Genomic DNA, 22,612 nt, shown 5'->3' with positions numbered 1-22,612 from the left:
GGAGGCGCATTACAACTCACTGTTCTCCATCAACAAGCACCACCTCTACCACTCTTCACCTGCTGCAGCTTCAATCCAGTCAACTCAGCTCCTCAAGATTCACATGATGATCAGATTATTCTTTCACCTGGTAACCCTGCCACTGTGTTTCACAGGTAAAACAATCTGTAAGTCATGATATTTGTTGTTCCTCTCCACTGAGAACAACTATTTGACATCTACAGAAGCGAGCACACTCGTTGATCAGACTCCAGCGGACCTGATCCAACATCTTGGAGAAGCAATGATGATAAACTGCAGTCATTCCAACCCTGCTTTTGACATGATCCAGTGGTATAAACAGCCTGCAGGCAAAACTGAAATGCTGCTGGTTGGTTTTGTACGATTCACTTCTGCAACTGTTGAAGACTCTTTTAAAGACGCATACGACGTGAAGGGAGACGGAGGAAGTCTATCGACTCTCCTGGTTCCCAAAGTCACAGCAGCTGAAGACGGTGCCACATATTTCTGTGCTGCTAGTGTCGCACAGAGCTCTAAAAACTCAAATTGGCTGTCGAACAACTCAGATACACTGCTGCACTTTGATGTGTCTGTAGAGGAACCCAAACCCATCACAGCTGCTCCATTCTTTGCGACATATAAAGTGACAAAGACATTGTCAAATGAGGTCAACGCTGGAGGGGAAAACATCAACTACATGGTTAAACACATGAAGTATATTGACTGTTCAGAGAAAGATATCAATGAAACAGCCAAACTACATTCTAAAATAAATAAATGAGACAATAAACTTGATTAGTCACAGATAGATATGGTTTGTTGTTCAGAGTCTTGATGTAAGAATAATCAAATATTATTTGTCAGTTCAGTCTGAAATGGGCCACCTACTACAATTACCGTAGCATTAGCATTGGTAACTTAGTTTCAGACAATGAATGCACAAAAAAGGTAACGCGCTCGCTCTCATAGAGGAAGTGGCAGTTACAATGTGAAGGCAAAATGTCTCCACCCACAAACAGCCATCAGTGTGTGACTGTCAAAAAAACAAACAGTCAGTCGCTCAGCTCACTGCTGACCAACAACATGATCCATTTCATTTTAGGGTTTGGGTTGAAATTCATGCTGTCTGCAGGTGACTTTATTTCATTTACATTTCTGGCTGGAGAGTGACGACTTTGTGTGACCAACATGTTTATCAACACACTCTTTGCAGGATCATCTCTGAATGACAAAGTCTTCCAGACTCCACCTGAGATGTTCAAGAAACCTGGAGAAGACGTTGCAATCAAGTGTTTCCATCAAATCGACATCTACAACCAAATCCTCTGGTACAAGCAAAGCGACCAACAGCTTGAGTTACTGGGATATATGTATGCAGACAGCTCAAACCTGGAGCCTGGAGTTTCTGACGTGAAGATAGAAGGGAACGCAAATGTTGGAAAGGATTGCTGGTTGAAGATATCAAGAGTTAGTAACAAGAGCAGTGCGGTTTATTTCTGTGCAGCTAAAGTACACAGTGAAACAGGGGGCTGGTCCCCAAAACAAAAACCTCACACACCCTGTTCAACAAAAATGCAGACATTGGTTTCAACTTCCAAGTCTTATAGTGCCATAATGAAGATGGTACTCAGACTGGGAACATTTGTGGGAGTGTGTGGGGACATTTCACCAATATAAACTCATGTTGCCAAGGGAGATTACAACACAAAATAAGTGTCACAATCCATTTACTGCATACTCAGCACTAAGATCACATAGTGCTCAAAACATTCCAGTGTTCATTTTGCAGTCTGAATTGTGAGTAATAATGTTGGATTCCAATGTTAGAGTAATGGAGGAAAAAAGACAAAATGAAAAAAATGTAACTTTGAAATACTTACAGAATATATAATAATAAATAAAAGCTTACACATATCCACCATAGAAAGCTTTTGGTGGTCGAAAAGATGAATCTTTCGACCACAAACAAACTTCTCTACGCATGTCTACATCAGAGGTCCCGCCTTTTAGCCTTCCAAAAACCTTATTGTGGAAACAGGAAATGTCTTCACCAGTACACTGACACAGCTTTCACTTGAATGCTGTACGAGCTCCACAATGATCACTTTCTTTTGCATCATTCTGAATGTACATTTAATCGCAGGTAGTCAATTTTGTATTTAAACCGTTTGTTTGTCCAGTGAGGTCATTATTATGCTGCAGCAACATTGGATCACTAGTTGTGTTTTCATTTTTGTTTTCCCTTTACAGGTTCCTCTAAAAGCGACCAGGTCCATCAGAGACCAGAAAACATGTTTCTCATGCCTGGGGAAACAGCCAGGCTCAGCTGTTCACATGACATTCCAAACTATGACCTAGTGCTCTGGTACAAGCAATCAAGGAAAGGAGATCTACAGCTTCTGGGATACCTCAACGTTGGCTATGCCAATCCAGAGCCTGGGGTGGACGTGAAGATAGGAGGGAACGCAAACGCAGGACAAACCTGCACGCTGACAATAGACGCCGTCAGTCAGGAAAACACTGCTGTTTACTTCTGTGCAGCTAGTGTGCACAGTGTGACATGCTGCTGAGGTCGAAGGCGAAAACCTCAAACATGCAGACTGAAGCACAAGGAGACCAGTCATGTGCTTTGAGTTTGAAACAAGAGGTACATAGACAAAAACAGAGACATGTCTTGCACATTTCTTGTTCCATTCCAGGAGCCAATTAGAAACAAAACAATGACCCGAACACATAAAAATGAGAAACTGTTTGAGTATACGAGAGGAACAATACATATTCTTCTCTACACCAAATTCTTACATTGATTTACCAACAGCATCTGTATTTACAACTACAGTATTTGTCAAACCAAATCCTTTCGACTAAACAATAATAAATGTGTGAAGTGCTTCAATGAAAAACTGGTTTAAACTCTTACAGCTGAGAAGAAAAAAAATCGATTTGGATCGTGGAATATAGTCCCTCAGATGCAGAAAGAATTGGCGTACATTGGCGTGTCAACTGTAGAAGGAGGATATATTCATGTCACGTTCATATCGAGGAGGAGTCTGTGCTGATCAGTCTCAATCCAGAACATCATGATGCTCACCGTCTGCTTGTGCTTGTTCATCGGTAATCAAGTTTAACAACCAGTTTGATCTGCTGCAGAGCTTGCTTCACTCATCCATCTATATTTTCCACAGGTGTTTGCCTGGGTGTGGAGGTCCACCAAAGTCCACCACAACTCTTGGTGAAAGTGGGGGAGGAAGCCCAGCTGGTCTGCAGCCATCAAAGAGGAGACTACAGGGTGATGCAGTGGTATCAACAGTCCCCGGGAGAGTCGGCACTCAAACGCATCGGTCACTTGTCTTATGATGATAAAGAATATGAAGACCCTTTTAAAGATCACTTTCGTTTCGCCGGAGATCTGAGTGGAAGCTCCAACAAGAATGCCTCCATGTTTATCACAAAAATAAAGCCAGAGCACAGTGCAGTTTACTACTGTGCAGCGAGCTATGCACAGCGATCACAAACGCTCCCTCACACGTTCAATAACACCCTCCCCTTCTTTATTGGGGTCGTATTTGTTGCTTTATATCTTCATCACTTCCGGTTCAAACCAGTTGTTTCTAACAGTCAGTACCAGCGACGACAGTGTCACATTAGGGGTCGTAGTAAAATGATCTCACTCACCTTCTTCAGCTTTTTGGCAGGTAATGAAACCACATATATTTACATTGATCTGAGTTGCTGCTATAAAACGTGACTCACAGTCTAGAGACACCAAGGTATGTGTTGTTGTGTTCAGGTGCTTGTCTGAGCCTGGAGGTCCATCAGACTCCTGAAGAAATCCTCATAAAACCCGGAGGCCGAGCCGAGATGGTCTGCCAACACAGCAGAACCGACTACAGACAGATGCTCTGGTACAAGTACTCCACTGAGAACAACCTCATGGATCTGATTGGATACCTTTATTATGAAAAACCCACAATGGAGGAGCCGTTAGGTCAAGATTTTAAAATATCAGGAGATCTCACTGGAAATACAGCAAAGAAGAGCACTCTGGTTATAGAAGATGCCGGACTGAAGCACAGTGCTATTTACTTCTGTGCAGCCAGAGAAGCACTGTGACAAAAATCAGCTCTCAACTTCACCAAAACTCAGTGGAATGTTTTATCTCCACTTTAATTGAGCGCAAACAGTTTCCGCTACACCTGTGTCTGTGGTTTTATTGAAGACTGAAACATAAACCTCACATACTTCGATGAGAAGACAAAATGAGATTAATTTAGTAAACATAACATTGAGGAAATATCAAAAAGCACAATATGCAAATGATGGACCAGAAAATAACACCAAATAATGAAGTGTTATCAAACAAAAACTGAAAAATGACAACATTTCAAAAACACAACAGGTAAAGTGGTGCTGGTATATAAACAAAAATATAAAAATGGAAAACTGCCAACTAAGGTTTGATAATTCACTATTGTCATGAACAACTAAAAACTCACTTCCTGTCACTGGTCATGTGACCACGTTTTAATCTGAAGGCTCATGTAGCTCCACAAACACATCTACATCATGATCATTCAGAGCGTGTGTTTGCTGGTCCTCCTCCACTCTGGTGTGTGAACATCTGATCGTCCTCAAGTTCATGAAGATAAAAGATGAAAGATTTAACTTGTTCTCTGTTCTGCAGGTTTCAGCGCCACTGTTCTCCAGTCAGAGGATCAAGTGAGTCGTACTGGAGACTCAGTGAAGTTCAAGTGCAGCTTGGGATCAGGGTCCGATATGAACTACTACTTCATGTACTGGTACAGACAACCTGGCCCTGGAGACCAACTGCACAACCTTGTGGATGAAAACAACCGAAAGATGGGAAATCTGGATTCTACTCTTGATCGCAGGAATAATATTTGGACTCTCCAGATCAGTCCAGTGACTCCCAAAGACAGTGCCACCTACTACTGTGCAGCCAGACACAGTCACACAAACCAACCAGACAGTCTGACAAATATCATACCAACTATCAAAAAGTTAGGGTTCAGTGGAACTCATCCAATTGAGAAACCCTTCGCTGGTACCAGTGGCGGCTGGAGAGTCCAACAAATATCTGAATATATCAATACTTCTGAATTAAAGACAATGCTGAGGAATAAACGCATTTCAGTTGAAGAAGTTTGCAGTTCATTGCTCAAACAGTATTGCAGGGTTAAATCACCTTGGGAACTTTCAGTGAATTTGTAGTCATGTGGCACTGCGCATGTCAGGAACACGTTCATGGGCCATTTTGTAGGGAAGCGTACCTGAATGAGATCAGCTGTCATACCTGTTGATACGTCACTTCCCTCCAGCTCACTGTCTTTCCCAGGCTCACACAGAAATAGCAGCAGTCATGGCAAATCTCACCAAGGCCGATGCAGGCTGAGATAGATGTGGGAGGGAACACAGATGAGAAGTCCTCAATAAGACTTCAGGTTATTGTGCAAGGTTTTTTCACCGTGGGGACAGGGGGGCACGGTGATACAATCCTATCAGGGCGTCGTACAAAAACCTCCCCCTGTTTACACCCACTGACTCCCTTTGTATTAGAGCTGAGGAGTTTCATTACATCTCAATATGAAGTGATTCTGATCCGAAACGCTGCCGTATTAAGTGTGACTTTTGGTTTTGTTAACTACAATTATTCATTAGTGATCAAATGGTTCTATGGATTACATTTCTGCATGATTCTGTGGAAAGATTTTTGGTAGGGAAGGCTTCCAATGTGACACTGGACAGGTGGCTTACTTTGGTGCTGGTACCAAACTCACAGTCCTTGGTAAGTTCTCTGATTCTAAAGTCATTTATTAAATGATTTTAAAGACAAAAAGCGTCAAGTTAGATTCATAATAAGGCAGTAATTGAGTGGAAGTGAGTCAGTGTGAGTTCCACTAACCCAGTGCATTTTGGAAAAGGCACAAGACTCACCGTTTTAGGTGAGTAAATCATTATAAAGGTGGGAAAACATTTCCAAAAACCATGACATTTTTGCTGTGGTGAGTTTAGTTCATGTTTTTACGCCTCAATCGCTGCTTGACATTTGATGATTCACTTTGACGCTGTGACAATTACGAAGCTTACTTCGGCCAGGGAACGAGACTGACTGTCCTTGGTGAGTAACAAACAACTGAAATGCATTTAACATTCGAAGATCAGTTGAAGCTGTGTGAAATGAGTGACCAGAGAAAAGCTACTTATCAGTAGTTTTCTCTGGTCACTCAGGAGGACAATCATAAAGGTCAGCTGAGTTGCATCCAAGGTAATTCGCTTTGATGAATCTCTTTGGATTCATGTAGAATGAAAGTTAATGCAGAGAGCAGTTTGGTTACAGTTAAGATGCTCTGTGTTCGTACTCGGAGGCTTTCTTTGGAGCTGGAACCAAACTAACCGTTCTAGGTAAGATGATTTATTAAGAATGAAAGCAGAGCACTATATATGTTATGAGTCAATATCAAATGCCAAATTTTGTGAATAAAATATGGAATTAACAAGGAAAATGCAGACCTGTTAGAGGACAAGTGAAAGAGACATGGATGAAAGATTTATCAAGAATTATAATGGAAGATAATATTCACAGAAAAAATATTGATGAGAAAAATGTTAAATAGATAAACGTAGAAAAGTTTATACTTTAAAGATTATTTTGTGATGAAGGACATAATTAACCCAAAGATAGGAGCTGTGAAAGCTGAATAGCTGAACTGAATGTATTTTACACATCATAGTTAGGTCAGAACTTCCACTGTTAGCATGAGACAGGTTTTATCTGCAGTCTTGCATCAGTGTGAACAGCAACCCAGCTTATTTCGGCAGCGGCACCAAACTGACAGTTCTAGGTAAGAGAACGCTTGAAATTTCTTTTTTAATAGTAAAGCATGACGTCATCTTATCCAATATTAACCTTAAATAACTTGTTGATTCTTGTTATTCCTATTATTGTTATTATAATAGCGTCCTTGATCAGAGAAACGCTCTGAAAAAAATTGAACAGCGCCTTAAATTCCTGTTTCTGAGAGTGCCATTGAAATATTGTAAATGTGCACCATGTCACTTTCTGTTTTTATTAAAAAGTTTAACTGTAACAATTACCTGTTCTGTTCAATACAGTATGCGTGTTAAAAAATTATGCTCATTCATTTAAACTTTTAAAAGGGTGTTACATAAAAGTATCACTGTTTGTATTATAATTTAGTCTTATGTGTCACTTAAAATAAATGTACAAAATCATTATAAAATGAAAATAAATTAAATACAATACATTGTCATAAAAAGCCAATTTTATCGAGGAATTCAAAACAAAAATTTGTCATTAGCCATAAGTGAATACAATTAGAATTTAGAGGAATGTTCATCACATAAATATGAATGCAGCACTGATTGAAGTAGAAATGTTTATAATGTGTTTGATGCAATTTAGATTTTCATTGGACATGAGTTACATCACTTCAAATTAGCGTTAAACTGTTCCTCCAATCTTAAATACAAAATTCAAAGTAGTATCTTGAATGATCACAAAACAAGACTTTGGAAGACGTTGAACAAATATGTAAGAGTATATCAAGACACATTTTATTTTCAGGTTTTGAATTTATTCTTCACCGTGAGTATAATAGAGAATAATCTGAAACAGGTAAGACAAATGCAGGCTAAGATTGCAATACAGCACTCTCATCAGGATAGGTTTAAATGAACCATGTTTATTCTTTCTATACGAGTCTGTGATTGACAAATGGAAAATGATAAATACTATTTCTCTCCATTCAAAAATTTCTATCTTCAAAACAGAACATGATACCAGCGAGCCACAGGTCCAGATCTTCACACCAGCTGAAAAAGAATGTCAGGCCAGCTCTCAGCGCAAAGCATGGAAGAAAACATTGGTGTGTGTGGCATCTGGTTTCTACCCCGACCACGTTGAAGTGACCTGGGACATCGATGGGACAAGAGCCACCCGAAATGTGGCGACAGACAGCCTCGCTCAGAGGGAGGAAGGGTCTCATAAGTACAGAATCACCAGCAGGCTGATGGTGGAGGCCCAAACTTGGGCGAGAGCTGGCATCAAGTATACCTGCACGGTCAGTTTCTACAATGGAACACGGCGAAGAGTCACGCAAGAAAATCCAAGTAAGAGCCAGCACAGTTTGTGAATATTCATCTGCCTTATCAGTTATGCCATATGACCTTTCAATAGCAACTATCTGGCCCTCTAGTGGCCAATAAACTATAAAATTTGAATTTGTCATTTGGGTAAACAGAATGGCGGAAACAGAAACAAATTCAAAACCTGCAAACGTAAAATTTAAGACGTTTTGTCACTGCTATACTGCAGTCATAAGGAGCCCAGGCATGAGATGACCTTGATATGCATGAAATTAAATTGACCTTTTCTCCATCTCTTTCTCCACCAGGTCCAAACAATGTCCCCAACACCGGTAAACACTTCTGGCACTCCATCAGAAATACTCCAGAAATGAGCAGCTTCATTTAACTTCTGTTGATGCATTGCAGTGAGATTCCAGAGGCTCAGTCAGGGAGCCAAACTCTCCTACGTCACGTTGATCGTCAAAAGTGCAGTTTATGGAGCCTTCGTTGTGTTGCTGCTGTGGAAGATGAAGGTTTGTTGAACACGTGTATCTGCCTGATCAGTAGTTGCTCAAACACTGACAGCAATCATGGAGAAATGTTCAGGGACAGTGTCTGTGGTGATGTTTTATTTAACTATCAACGTGTATCTGTACATGTTGATATAATTAGGGGATTAATATAGTGAAAATTATCTTCTGTACTTTCGTCTGACGTTATTTTCTTTTTGCATTTCTTATCACATATATTTTGAGACTGATGTTTAAATGTTTCATTTAAAAAATGGTGCCTATATCATGTTTTGATCATTTCATGCTCTCCACTAAAGTCCACCATAACAAAATAACATTTACCCCGGTAAACACTTTTTTTTTCCTCAGATAATGGTGCACATTGTTGTATTTGAATATTTGAATTATACCCTAAATGTCCTCATATGTTTACCTCTAAATAAATGGTGTGTATCATAGAGCAAAAACCTAATAACTATAAATATATTGCAACCCCATTCACACAATGAACTCAATTTATTCTACAAAAACATTTTCAAATACTGCTTCAATTGTTCAAAATGTTTTTCTTCATAAACACAATAATAATAAAAACAATAATTGAGAGCCTGTTATCAGCCCCAGCAAGAGCTGAGTGAACTTGGCATCACAGAATATATATATATATATATACATATGGGTCCAGAGAGAGAGATATATTTTTTAAATCAACATTCAAGTTTTACCTCTTGTTTCTCACAGGGCCCCAGGTCAGCACACTGAATGGATCGTTGAAGATGGAAGCCATTCACTCTCAAACAACAACTGTAAATGACTGTTACTGCATTCATAAAAATAAATTTGATGAACAAATCATACAAAAATAAATGAAGCCCAATAAAAAGTTTGATACAAATTGATGCTTTTTGGGTGGTGCGTTGACTTGGTCTTTAAAGGGACACTTAGCCAAAAACCAGCCAAAGTCTTGCAATGGGTCCACTCATCAATGGGCCTTCCTTCTGAGATCTTTCATTTAAAACCGATCTCAACTAAGGATGTCAAGTTCTGCAAAGATACGGACTGAAACAACAGCCCCCCAGTGATCCGCAGCATGCATCTGCAGCCCCACAAACTGTTGACGGTTTCATGAACAACATGTTTGAGGTAAAGACGTGAACGCATTGTGGGAGAAACTTGAATGTCAGCGTGTCAACAACATCGTCTTGAATAAGGTCATGAGATGCTGTGAGCGTGTGAAGCGACAGAGCAGGAGAGGAAGTGGTGGATGAGCAACAATTGCTCTCTGATTTTAGGGGAAACAACAACAGGTTCACCACAGCTACACAACGACACCTGTGTCCTCACATCGACATCACTAACAAACTAACTTCTGCCACTCTTCCTGAATAATCTCCGGCTCTGAGAGAAGCTAAGCCAAACAGGAACATCAGCTCCCACTCGTTTTACATCGAGAGCTTCTGCTTCAGATTCAGAGGCCCTGATCTTCGCGGCTTTGGGGTAAACAAATGGCAAAACTGTTTTTATGATCTGAGATTAAAAAGATAAATGAGAATGATCGACATATTCCTGGTTTCTTTCATGATTGCATCTCTCATGTTTGGTGGACAAACTCCCTCACCACTTTCTGAGTATAAACATACAGGCAAACTTCTGAACTAAAATTGGAAGCAAATGGTCTGTTGACAGCAGCTGGTGGGGCTGTGACACTTCCACTGCATGATTTGATGAGCTGAGTATGAACGTTGAATAATGGAACAATGATTTTCACAGCGACAAAGTTTCATCAATGTGTTGCTGTAACTTTAACAGCAACACTGCAATGTAAAACAAAGGAGTGGATTTAAGACTGAGGAAGACTGAGTCAATTATTTTTACCTTTTTTAGTTTTACTTGGTAAAGGTTTTTAAAATAAAACCCCCCATGACTGGTGAAGTATAAAGCCTGTAATATGAGCCATCAGGTGACAGGAAGTCATTATGATCCTGTATATGGTGCCGGACTGATCACAGCTCCACATGTTCTCAGCACAGGTCCTCACCATGTACCTGCTTCTCACTGCAGGATTTTCATTTCTTAACTTTGTCTCCATGTCTGCTGCAGATCGCAGCTTTGTTCCAGGGAGCAGCGATATAGTCAGTCAGCCGACTGAACTGCTGTTCCACGTGGGTCAGTCGGCTGAGATTGAATGCAGTCAAAGTCTTGGAGGACAGTTAGATAGTTTTTCTTGGTTCCAGCAGTTGACCAGAGAGCATCTGCGGAGGTTGCTATGGGTTCATGTCATACAATCAAGAGTGAAACTTAATACTGACCGATATAAATATGATGCACAGCTTCCATTTACCAACACAGGAATCTTGGTTGTGAAGAACCTGAAGCCAAATGACAGTGGAGTTTATTTTTGTGCATTTTTTGCTTCACCCACTGTGACAAAAACCTTTGGCAGGATGCACAAAAACACAGCACGCAGCAGGCCTCAATCACCGGGGGGCATTTGAGTTCACTATCAAGTAAATCACCTATCAGTGGATCCATCTTTACTTTCGAAATCCACCCTAACTAACAGTCTAACCCAAATCTGCACACATAAGTTGAAGCAACAGATACAAATGAAAAATGAAACTTTGGAAAACCACCTCTGAGATGTTGAGCTGCACCTGCATCTAACTGCAACAGGAAATCGAGGAGGCGCATTACAACTCACTGTTCTCCATCAACAAGCACCACCTCTACCACTCTTCACCTGCTGCAGCTTCAATCCAGTCAACTCAGCTCCTCAAGATTGACATGATGATCAGACTATTCTTTCACCTGGTAACCCTGCCACTGTGTTTCACAGGTAAAACAATCTGAAAGTCATGATATTTGTTTTTCCTCTCCACTGAGAACAACTATTTCACATCTACAGAAGCCAGCACACTCGTTGATCAGACTCCAGCGGACCTGATCCAACATCTTGGAGAAGCAATGATGATAAACTGCAGTCATTCCAACCCTGCTTTTTATATGATCCAGTGGTATAGACAGCCTGCAGTCAAAACTGAAATGCTGCTGGTTGGTTTTGTACGATTCACTTCTGCAACTGTTGAAGACTCTTTTAAAGACGCATACGACGTGAAGGGAGACGGAGAAAGTCTATCGACTCTCCTGGTTCCCAAAGTCACAGCAGCTGAAGACGGTGCCACATATTTCTGTGCTGCTAGTGTCGCACAGAGCTCTAAAAACTCAAATTGGCTGTCGAACAACTCAGATTCACTGCTGCACTTTGATGTGTCTGCAGAGAAACCCAAACCCATCACAGCTGCTCCATTATTTGCGACATGTAAAGTGACAAAGACATTGTCAAATGAGGTAAACGCTGGAGGGGAAAACATCAACTACATGGTTAAACACATGAAGTATATTGACTGTTCAGAGAAAGATATCAATGAAACAGCCAAACTACATTCTAAAATAAATAAATGAGACAATAAACTTGATTAGTCACAGATAGATATGGTTTGTTGTTCAGAGTCTTGATGTAAGAATAATCAAATATTACTTGTCAGTTAAGTCTGAAATGGGCCACCTACTACAATTACCGTAGCATTAGCATTTGGTAACTTTTTTAAGTTTCAGACAATGAATGCACAAAAAAGGTAAAGCGCTCGTTCTCAAAGAGGAAGTGGCAGTTACAATGTGAAGGCAAAATGTCTCCACCCACAAACAGACATCAGTGTGTGACTGTCAAAAAAACAAACAGTCAGTCGCTCTGCTCACTGTTGACCAACAACATGATCCATTTCATTTTAGGGTTTGGGTTGAAATTCATGCTGTCTGCAGGTGACTTTATTTCATTTACATTTCTGGCTGGAGAGTGACAACTTTGTGTGACCAACATGTTTATCAACACACTCTTTGCAGGATCATCTCTGAATGACAAAGTCTTCCAGACTCCACCTGAGATGTTCAAGAAACCTGGAGAAGACGTTGCAATCAAGTGTTTCCATCAAATTGCCAGCTACAACCAAATCCTCTGGTACAAACAAAGCGACCAACAGCTTGAGTTACTGGGATATATGTTTGCAGACAGCTCAAACCTGGAGCCTGGAGTTTCTGACGTGAAGATAGAAGGAAACGCAAATGTTGGAAAGGATTGCTGGTTGAAGATACCAAGAGTTAGTAACAAGAGCAGTGCGGTTTATTTCTGTGCAGCTAAAGTACACAGTGAAACAGGGGGCTGGTCCCCAAAACAAAAACCTCACACACTCTAATTAATAAATAAATAAATAAAAATCAGAGAAGTCTGACTGGATCATGAAAAAGATGGAACTCACAGGCTATTGGTGGTCGAAAAGATGAATCCTTCAACCACAAACAAACTTCTCTACGCATGTCTACATCAGAGGTCCCACCTTTCAGCCTTCCAACAACCTCCTTGTGGAAACAGGAAATGTCTTCACCAGTACACTGACATAGCTTTCACTTGAATGCTGTACGAGCTCCACAATGATCACTTTCTTTTGCATCGTTCTGAATGTACATTTAATCGCAGGTAATGACTGACAATGTGTTTGAATATTTGACGTTAACTGGACTCTAGTGTAAGCCGCATCTCCTGTGACAAACAAGTAGGAGCTGATATTCGCAGCAGTGGAAAATTAAAAGTAAAATTGGTTTATTTTTCCAGTGAAGTCATTATTATGCTGCAGCAACATTGGATCACTAGTTGTGTTTTCATTTTTGTTTTCCCTCTATAGGTTCCTCTAAAAGCGACCAGGTCCATCAGAGACCAGAAAACATGTTTCTCATGCCTGGGGAAACAGCCAGGCTCAGCTGTTCACATGACATTCCAAACTATGACCGAGTGCTCTGGTACAAACAATCAAGGAAAGGAGATCTACAGCTTCTGGGATACCTCAACGTTGACTATGCCAATCCAGAGCCTGGGGTGGACGTGAAGATAGGAGGGAACGCAAACGCAGGACAAACCTGCACGCTGACAATAGATGCCGTCAGTCAGGAAAACACTGCTGTTTACTTCTGTGCAGCTAGTGTGCACAGTGTGACATGCTGCTGAGGTCGAAGGGGAAAACCTCAAACATGCAGACTGAAGCACAAGGAGACCAGTCATGTGCTTTGAGTTTGAAACAAGAGGTACATATAGAAGTTAAATAAAACACAAATAATCTGTATGATTTAAAAAATGTATTTAAAAGGAAAGCACAAAGACATAATCTTAATACATAAAAGATGTTTCTTTTTCCCACTGGAATTTTATCTGCATTTTTTTTTTACCTTCCTTGTTCTATTTCAGGTCAAAACGAGAAACAAATAATACAAAAACTAAAAAACTCATACAGTGTCTTGCAATGACTCTCCATCTTAGAAAATGTACAATGGCCAGCCAGCTGTAGAGGGAGTCTGAGGTCCAGGATATATTCATGTCCTGTTCATATAGAGGAGGAGTCTACGCTGATCACTCTCAATCCAGATGAGTAGAGGGTTTCTAAACATCATGATGCTCACCGTCTGCTTGTGTTTGTTCATCGGTAATCAAGTTTAACAACCAGTTTGTTCTGCTGCAGAGCTTGCTTCACTCATCCATCTATATTTTCCACAGGTGTTTGCCTGGGTGTGGAGGTCCACCAAAGTCCACCACAACTCTTGGTGAAAGTGGGGGAGGAAGCCCAGCTGGTCTGCAGCCATCAAAGAGGAGACTACAGGGTGATGCAGTGGTACCAACAGTCCCCGGGAGAGTCGGCGCTCAAACGCATCGGCCACTTGTCTTATGATGATAAAGAATATGAAGACCCTTTTAAAGATCACTTTCGTTTCGTCGGAGATCTGAGTGGAAGCTCCAACAAGAATGCCTCCATGTTTATCACAAAAATAAAGCCAGAGCACAGTGCAGTTTACTACTGTGCAGCGAGCTATGCACAGCGATCACAAACGCTCCCTCACACGTTCAATAACACCCTCCCCTTCTTTATTGGGGTCGTATTTGTTGCTTTATATCTTCATCACTTCCGGTTCAAACCAGTTGTTTCTAACAGTCAGTACCAGCGACGACAGTGTCACATTAGAGGTCGTAGTAAAATGATCTCACTCACCTTCTTCAGCTTTTTGACAGGTAATGAAACCACATATATTTACATTGATCTGAGTTGCTGCTATAAAACGTGACTCACAGTCGAGAGACACTGAGGTATGTGTTGTTGTGTTCAGGTGCTTGTCTGAGCCTGGAGGTCCGTCAGACTCCTGAAGAAATCCTCATAAAACCTGGAGGCCGAGCCGAGATGGTCTGCCAACACAGCAGAACCGACTACAGACAGATGCTCTGGTACAAGTACTCCACTGAGAACAACCTCATGGATCTGATTGGAAACCTTTATAACAGCGATGCCACAATGGAGGAGCCGTTAGGTCGAGATTTTAAAATATCAGGAGATCTCACTGGAAATACAGCAAAGAAGAGCACTCTGGTTATAGAAGATGCCGGACTGAAGCACAGTGCTATTTACTTCTGTGCAGCCAGAGAAGCACTGTGACAAAAATCAGCTCTTTACTTCACAAAAACTCTGAGGAATGTTTAATTGAGCGCAAAACAGTTTCCGTTACACCTGTGTCTGTGGTTTGTTTTACCAAGTTTTGTCCATGATGGGACAGAAAGAGACTATTTTAATAAAAATATCAAAGATAGAGGTAATACCACAAAGTACAATATACAAATTATGTATGTGAAAATAACTCCAAGAAATGAAATACTGTGATGAACAACTAAAAACTCACTTCCTGTCACTGGTCATGTGACCACATGGTTTTAATCTGAAGGCTCGTGCAGCTCTGCAAACACATCTACATCATGATCGTTCAGACCCTGTGTTTGCTGGTCCTCCTCCACTCTGGTGTGTGAACATCTGATCGTCCTCAAGTTCATGAAGCTAAAAGGTGAAAGATTGAACTTGTTTTCTGTTCTGCAGGTTTCAGCGTCACTGTTCTCCAGTCACAGGATCAAGTGAGTCATACTGGAGTAACAGTGAAGTTTGAGTGCAGTTTGGGTTTGGGGTACAAAATGAGCCACTACTTCATGTACTGGTACAGACAAACTGTCTCTGGAGACCAAATGCAGGACCTTGTGGATGGAAACAACCTAAAGAAGGGAAACATGGATTCTACTCTCGATCGCAGGAATAATATTTGGACTCTTCAGATCAATACAGTGACCCTCAAAGACAGTGCCACCTACTACTGTGCAGCTAGACACAGTCACGCAAACCAACCACACAGTCTGACAAATATCTGAATGTTGATGTGGAAATAAAAGCACTTTGTAGCTTAAGTTTTGCGCTCATGTACTGGTCTATGATCACATGAATCACATTTTTTTTTTTGCTTTTAATTGGACTGTATAGGAAAAAAAGGCTCAGATTTCCTTTCAGAAAGTAAATTACTTAAAAAACATTGAACATAAGGTTGAATACACCAGTTACTATCTTTCACTTCAAACAACTGCCTTGACTTTCACAAATTCAAAAATGACTACAATTGCTTATTTACTTGAGTGATTTTGAAGACATTTTTGGTGATCAGTTGAGGACTCCTGTCATCAACGACTCAGACTAGAGCAGCTGTAAAAAATGAAAGCAAGTTTGATGGATGTCATCTGGTCACTTTGGGGTGTCTCTTCTGTGGTGCTCATAGGAGATGGCAGTGCTAAGCCAGGAGTAGACGGAGAGATCCCAACTCCACTTAGGTTAGGGATTGGGAACATCTTGATGTTGTAAGACTGAGTCAGAGCTGACTGAGTGACACCACAGTTAACACAAAGAGACTGTCACCTCTGAGACATGAAGAAGTGTCTGACTTTATCAGGATCATAGATCATTGATTGGAAGGAGGGATAAAAGGCCATGTGACGTCAATGAATATAAAGAAACTCTCGAGTTATTTCCGCTTCAAAAATGTCCGATTCTTTTGTCGAGAGATGGCAGAGATGTGGAAGCTGATATGGTGGGAGAGAAGACAAAAAGCTAGACAAGTTTTTGTGTGATGACTTTTCACTGTGGGGACAGGGGGCACGGTGATACAAACTCACTGAGTAGCTGTACAAAAACCTCCTCCCACTGAGAACCATAGTAGACTGTCAGCTGCAGACTGACTACAGAAGGAAAGTTGAGACTCAAGTCTGGAGAATTAGATCGATATTGAGTTGAAACTGGACATGGAGGGGATTATTATTTGTTGGTCATTCAATAGAGCTTATGGTCACGAATATGAATCACATCTGCTCCATTCTAGTGAGTCAATATGTTCAAGACACAAGGACTATTTTTGCTGATGTGAGATCCAGTGTGACGTTGGAAGTGAGGTTTACTTCGGACATGGAACAAAACTCACAGTTCTGGGTAAGTCTCAGCGTTCTGATATTTTCAACAAAAGTATTCTGAACAGCAGAAACTAGGAGATGGAAATTCGAGTTTCACATTACCTGATAGTTTTGGGTAAATATGCTGTTATGACATTATGATGCAAATTGCTTTAGAGATCTGTGACATAACAAATGTAGAAACAGGACAAAACACACAGTACTCAGTCCAAACAAGTGAAGTTTAACGTTCAGTGCAGCAACACTGTGACTCCGGTTATGCAGCTTACTTCGGACAAGGAACCAGACTCACAGTTTTGGGTAAATATCTCCTGATTTTCACATTTTAAAAGTAAAATGATTTGGACATTAGTGACTTGACATACGAAAGAACCACAACAGGATAAACTTTGTAATTAGTGTAATAAATATGCTACTTTTCAAAGCGTTAAATACCCGTAAAACAGACACTGGAATCACTCCAGGTAAAACACACCAGCCCAGTTTGACGTTCAGGGTTTTCACACTGTGACAACTACGCTGAAGCTTATTTTGGAAAAGGAACCCGGCTGACTGTTTTAGGTAAATATGACTTTCATTGTATTTTGAAGTGACAAAAAAAAACAGCTAACATGCACTAGCGACAGAAAATATCCTGAAATAACAATTTTATCTATCATTTATGTAATGCTTTAGATTCTAGCCACAAGACATATTTTGCCATATCCCAACTTAAATGTTGCCAAAAATTGAAACATTGAAAAACACACCTCGAGAGTTTGCTGCTCGGTGTTTGGTCACTGTGACAGCTACGACGAAGCTTACTTTGGAAAAGGAACCAGGCTGACGGTGTTGGGTGAGTAGAATATACCTAGAAATCAACAAATACAACTGAGTAGTGTTGGTACTTGTAGTTAGGTCAAACGGTCTATTTTAACACTGAAAACCTTGAAAGATAATGGAAAAAGCTTAACAAAAATACGTTTCCTCAAGTGATAATAATTAGATTATATTGTACAACTAGTCAAAAATAAATATCTACTGCAACTGGACATGCTGTTATTAGATTCAAATAAATGTAAATAAACTATTAGGTGTTAACTGGGTTGAACGTTCACTGTTATTAAATACTGAGTGAAAGTTAAATTTAAATTAAACTGAAAAGAAAAACTGAATGCAATAAAAATCTGGAAAATGGAGTTTTATAAGAAAATAAATGTATGAATGCTAAATATAATGATATAACAGGAAGAGGAAATTGAAATGACATAACAAATTCATTCATTCCAAATCATATTAAGGCTTAACTCACTTGGTGAAAAGTTGTTGACAGACTTTACAAGTATTTTGAGAACAAAGAGGACATATTGAAATATTTTGGACGCGGATCTAATTTTAAAAATGTCACGTGAAATAAAAAAGTGGCCCCAAATTATGGTTAAACAAAAGCAAGAGAGTGAAATCTAAAAGAGACAAGTATTCCTCAACATTCAATTCTTTTGCTGCTTTGTTTTTTCATTTCACAGAACCTGACAGAACCCCCAGCGCACCATCAGTCAAAGTGTTGAAGCCCTCACTAAACGAGTGTCGCATCAAAAATGTATATTCTCAAAAGGAGAAATATTTGACGTTGACATGTGTGGCATCCAAATTCTACCCTGATCACGTGAGCGTGACCTGGTGGAGAGACGGGAACAATCTCATCGAAGAGGTTTCTACTGACCAACGGGCTCGACGGGTCGATGACTACTACCAAATCACCAGCCGGCTGAGGGTCAGAGCTCAAGAATGGCTCGGAGAGGACAGGAACTACACCTGCAGAGTGAGCTTCTTTGATGGAGAAAACACTGTTCCTACTGGAGATTCTATTAAAGGCGTCAATCGCCCAGGTATGTTTGGGAAAAGAAAGGACGCGACACATTGAAACTGTCCCATTAAAAATAAATATAGTTGTATAATTTATGCACGTTCTCCCTGACAGGTCCAGAGGTCACCATAACCAGAGGTACATACGTCGACGTACAACCATCCATCTTGTGACTGAATTGCTGACTAACACCAGTGTTTGAATTTCACACAGAGGAATACATAAATGTCACACACATGGCCAAATTGTCGTACGTGGTCCTCATCTTCAAGAGCTGCGTTTACGCAGTCTTCGTCGTGTTTTTGCTGTGGAGGCTTCAGGTTGGTGGCCGACTGCACATGGCAGTATTGAACTGAGTCATTACTTACTTCTCTGAGGGAAAACTTAATGTGTTTTCTTGTCCTCCTTTCAGCGTGTCAAATGATCAACTCTGGAACTAAATTAGATTTAGGGGACACAGCGCTGAGAAGTTTTCAAGAACTAAAAGTCCACCTCACCAACCTTGATGGTCACGACTTTCAAGAATCCAGATCTCGGCGGGGACCATCACACTCAAGTCAACAAATCGTGCTTTCGTGCAAGACTACGACACGCATGTCTATCTAAGACAAACCTTGTGCCAGCTGGTCAAGACATGGAAAAATTTTAATTTGAAAATATTTAGCTGCTTAGTTTTGCTCCCATTTTATCAGGTAAACTGGACTTGTGTCTTAGGTTCAACAAATATATTGTTCCAGAAATTACAGACAAATCATGAACTGACCTCATCTGTACTACCCGACTCCAATCCAAATGTATTTGAACTTTTTCAAATGTATTCAAACTTTTATGTTTGTCAGTGACATTTTGTGCAAAAAAAAAAAATTCATGAAATATGAATAGCATTTTCATTCATACTAGGCAACAACTATAATTTCATGTGTATATACAAATATTTCACTTCGTAGCTTGAGTTGCTTTTTATGTGTGTTTGTGTGTTAAGTGATTAAAAATATTTGGATATACTTGCCATATTTGTGATTCATTTTTGCACTATGAAGTCAATGCAGGGTTTAATTCAGCAACAAATATATTGCATAAGAGACTAGCAATGCACACGTCATTATACTGGACAGTATTGTTCAACAAAATTATCATAAATTTGATTCTACACACAAATTGATAATTTTATTTAACTAATACATTAAAAGAATATACATGCAAAATGTACAGTTCAAGAGTACCATTGAGGCCAGGGAATTTATCACCATTATTAGATCCCCCTCATAGATGGTTCAGAAAAAAAGGGTGATGTGAATCTGCTTCACCCACAGAACTTGGCAGGTTTTTCCAGTTGCTACATCACACATGCATCATAGAGGAAACTAAAATATATCTCCTCTGCCATCTTCCATGAACCAAAGAAGTTGTCCTAAATATAATTTGGTGAGGTGGCTTAAACGTTGAGGCATCTGTCATGACCTGCTCTGTAGATGTTTTAAAACTGTTTCATGGCAACATGCAGCTGAAAGATGTTGGCCTCACTGCGTGCTCCTCATAAAATGTGTTTCTGTGTCAAGCCAACTGGTGGTTGGAAAGCAGGGTGTTGTTTGTGCAAGGTGAATCAGTTTCTGACAGCGAAGAGGAGGTAAGAGCCACGGAGCAGGAGAGGATGTGGTCACAGAGGAGCCAGCAGGTTGATCTCAGGGCTGAGAAATGAGATCTTTGTTCACCACAACCACGGAGCTGCAGACTGCACCTGCAGTTCTAAGCAGCAGTTCGAGCAACAGGTCTGACAAACAACGTCTAGTCTGAGACACAGAGCCATCTACATATTTGGTTCAACTATAGATGCAGGCATTTGAATAGCAAATCTGATCTGTGTCTGGAAAATACTGATAAATATATCAAGTAGGTAGAAGAGAAAACCAAGATCCTTCACTAAAATGAAATACACATGATAGTAAAATAGGCACAAGTACTGCATAAGAACGAACAGCGGGCATAAAAAGGCTGAATTACATTAAAGCCTTCATGAAGAATCTTGAGAATGACACACGTAGGACACGTGGACAATCCAGAGCTGAATTGAAATATTTCATGTGTGAGAAACCCACAGGAACATGAATCTAGATGAGCGTGTTTCGGAACAAGCACGTGAGCAGAAAACTCACGTCATCAAATTACCTCTCTATGCAAATAAATATTTCCAGTAAAAGTATTGATACACCTACACAACAACTCCTGTGAAAAAAAATCCCATTTCAATTTATCCGACTGCTGACCAAATACTGTATGTATAAGATATGTCCAGCAGGGGGTGCCATTGTCTCTCTTGTAGTTTGTAGGAAGGCGAATTCTGAGGCGCTCAATGTGAATTTTAAAGCATTTCATATTACTGTGTTTTGGAATCATGGGATTGGAGATATTGTCTTGGTTAAAAAAAATAACTCTTTTAGTTTTCTGAACTGAAATACACACACACACACACACACACACACACACACACACACACACACACACACACACACACACATATATATATATATATATATATATATATATATATATATATATATATATAGTTTGATCTGAATAGGATAGAGACAAGCTCAATACGTGGTGTTTGATATCAGAGACAAAAGTTTTTGTATTGAGACAAAATCTATCCACAAAATTATGAGTTTGCTCTCAAAGAGGAAGTGGCAGTTATTGTGTGAAGGTAAACTGTCTCCACCCACAGACAGACATTACTGTGTGACTGACAAAAAACAAACTGTCAATTGCTCAGCTCACTTCAAAGCAACAAGATGATCCATTTCATTTTAGGGTTTGGGTTGAAATTCATGCTGTCAGCAGGTGACTTTAGTTCATTTATAAAAACATCTGTTGGAGACTTTGTGTGACCAACATGTTTATCAACACACTCTTTGCAGGATCATCTCTGAATGACAAAGTCTTCCAGACTCCACCTGAGATGTTCAAGAAACCTGGAGAAGAAGTTGCAATCAAGTGCTCGCATCAAATCAAGGGCTATGACCAAATCCTCTGGTACAAGCAGAGAGACCAACAGCTTGAGTTACTGGGATATATGTATGCAGGCAGACAGAGCCTGGAGCCTGGAGTTGCTGGCGTGAAGATAGAAGGGGGCGCAAATTTTGGCCAGGATTGCTGGTTGAAGATATCAAGAGCTGCTCAACAGAGCAGTGCTGTTTATTTCTGTGCAGCTAAAGTACACAGTGAAATAGGGAGCTGGTCCCCAAAACAAAAACCTCACACACTCCGCTCAACAACATCAGATTCTAGTTTCACAGGGCAACATGAAGATGCACACAATCACAACACTGTTATTAAACTCATCCTGTTTGTATGTTACTGCGATGAGGTAGCAGAGACGGTGGGGGCCAGGCAAGCAGCCATGTTTCAAAACACATTGTGTTTCATTTACCTTTGCTCAATTTCTTCAAGTATGAACATCTCCACAACTTACTGAGGGGCTCATCCACTGTACATGAAGCCGATTTCTGAAAGTGTGACACTGTCCCTTTTATTTGTGACCTACCAGTGTGAGGGCCCACCAGTTATCCAGTGTATTCTGTCAGTAATAAAACCACAAAAGCAAAACACAAACCAGAACACATAAAAAAAAGTTGAGGAACATTTAATAAGTAAATAAAAAGTTGAGTTATATTTTGGTGCACCTACATCTTTCTTTCATGGTTATCTATTGCCACTTATTACAAATCATAAGTCAAATCAAAAACCTCTGACCGGACAACAATAAACATGTACAATGTGACT

General features: G+C 40.2%; 4 protein-coding genes across 8 annotated transcripts in view; 3 read left to right on the top strand and 1 right to left on the bottom strand.

Moving 5' to 3' along the window:
- Window positions 1-22,612, bottom strand: part of ccdc177 (coiled-coil domain containing 177) — a 94,846-nt gene that overhangs the window by 61,920 nt on the left and 10,314 nt on the right. Inside the window, exon 2 of one of the 3 annotated variants that reach the window (XM_053845545.1) lies at window positions 17,736-17,836. The exons of 1 other annotated variant lie outside the window; for it this stretch is intronic. The gene's annotated coding sequence lies outside the window, so the exon portion shown is untranslated. Of the gene's footprint in view, window positions 1-5,314; window positions 5,410-17,735; window positions 17,837-22,612 lie in introns of all 3 variants that reach the window. One more of the 3 variants, XM_053845546.1, reaches the window with a different exon arrangement.
- Window positions 3,081-9,509, top strand: LOC128747076 (T cell receptor beta chain MC.7.G5-like). The gene is made up of 9 exons (XM_053844624.1): window positions 3,081-3,114; window positions 3,186-3,341; window positions 3,791-3,988; window positions 4,685-4,719; window positions 6,232-6,286; window positions 7,813-8,151; window positions 8,436-8,459; window positions 8,536-8,642; window positions 9,363-9,509. The coding sequence occupies exons 1-9, from the start codon at window positions 3,081-3,083 to the stop codon at window positions 9,381-9,383; spliced, it is 969 nt and encodes a 322-aa protein (XP_053700599.1). The 3' UTR covers window positions 9,384-9,509.
- LOC128747074 (T cell receptor beta chain MC.7.G5-like) lies at window positions 12,389-19,841 on the top strand. Its single transcript, XM_053844622.1, has 12 exons — window positions 12,389-12,440; window positions 12,522-12,676; window positions 13,516-13,660; window positions 14,221-14,505; window positions 14,826-15,018; window positions 15,432-15,505; window positions 15,581-15,615; window positions 17,226-17,286; window positions 18,492-18,854; window positions 18,947-18,970; window positions 19,046-19,152; window positions 19,245-19,841. The coding sequence occupies exons 1-12, from the start codon at window positions 12,392-12,394 to the stop codon at window positions 19,254-19,256; spliced, it is 1,503 nt and encodes a 500-aa protein (XP_053700597.1). The 5' UTR covers window positions 12,389-12,391; the 3' UTR covers window positions 19,257-19,841.
- Window positions 14,103-15,835, top strand: LOC128747579 (uncharacterized). 3 transcript variants are annotated; one of them, XR_008412688.1, is made up of 4 exons: window positions 14,103-14,149; window positions 14,221-14,730; window positions 14,826-15,615; window positions 15,702-15,835. XR_008412688.1 is itself a non-coding variant. In XM_053845552.1 (3 exons), the coding sequence occupies exons 1-3, from the start codon at window positions 14,116-14,118 to the stop codon at window positions 15,146-15,148; spliced, it is 867 nt and encodes a 288-aa protein (XP_053701527.1). In that variant the 5' UTR covers window positions 14,103-14,115; the 3' UTR covers window positions 15,149-15,659. The 3 variants fall into 3 exon arrangements, 1 of the variants encoding a protein (XP_053701527.1); XR_008412689.1 differs by lacking the exon at window positions 15,702-15,835 and having other exon boundaries at window positions 14,826-15,505; window positions 15,581-15,635; XM_053845552.1 differs by lacking the exon at window positions 15,702-15,835 and having other exon boundaries at window positions 14,826-15,659.

This window comes from Synchiropus splendidus, chromosome 16 (genome assembly GCF_027744825.2).
Source record: "Synchiropus splendidus isolate RoL2022-P1 chromosome 16, RoL_Sspl_1.0, whole genome shotgun sequence".
In the NCBI taxonomy this organism is placed as follows: Eukaryota; Metazoa; Chordata; class Actinopteri; order Syngnathiformes; family Callionymidae; genus Synchiropus; species Synchiropus splendidus.
The sequence above is the reverse complement of the archived record's forward strand: the minus strand, read 5'-3'. Positions and strand labels throughout refer to the sequence as shown.

What these genes read in the sequence shown, in the direction of transcription:
- LOC128747076 (XM_053844624.1), top strand. Translation starts at nt 3,081, where the DNA reads ATGATGCTCACCGTCTGCTTGTGCTTGTTCATCG. An exon ending in TTCTCCAGTCAGAGGATCAA is followed by an intron (nt 4,720 to 6,231) that starts GTGAGTCGTACT and finishes ACTTATCAGTAG; the next exon opens with TTTTCTCTGGTCACTCAGGA. An exon ending in TCAGCTGAGTTGCATCCAAG is followed by an intron (nt 6,287 to 7,812) that starts GTAATTCGCTTT and finishes TCTTCAAAACAG; the next exon opens with AACATGATACCAGCGAGCCA.
- LOC128747074 (XM_053844622.1), top strand. Translation starts at nt 12,392, where the DNA reads ATGATCCATTTCATTTTAGGGTTTGGGTTGAAATTCATGCTGTCTGCA. An exon ending in TTCTCCAGTCACAGGATCAA is followed by an intron (nt 15,616 to 17,225) that starts GTGAGTCATACT and finishes CGTTCAGTGCAG; the next exon opens with CAACACTGTGACTCCGGTTA. An exon ending in AGAGGTCACCATAACCAGAG is followed by an intron (nt 18,971 to 19,045) that starts GTACATACGTCG and finishes AATTTCACACAG; the next exon opens with AGGAATACATAAATGTCACA.
- LOC128747579 (XM_053845552.1), top strand. Translation starts at nt 14,116, where the DNA reads ATGATGCTCACCGTCTGCTTGTGTTTGTTCATCG. An exon ending in CTGCTTGTGTTTGTTCATCG is followed by an intron (nt 14,150 to 14,220) that starts GTAATCAAGTTT and finishes TATTTTCCACAG; the next exon opens with GTGTTTGCCTGGGTGTGGAG. An exon ending in CTTCTTCAGCTTTTTGACAG is followed by an intron (nt 14,731 to 14,825) that starts GTAATGAAACCA and finishes TGTTGTGTTCAG; the next exon opens with GTGCTTGTCTGAGCCTGGAG.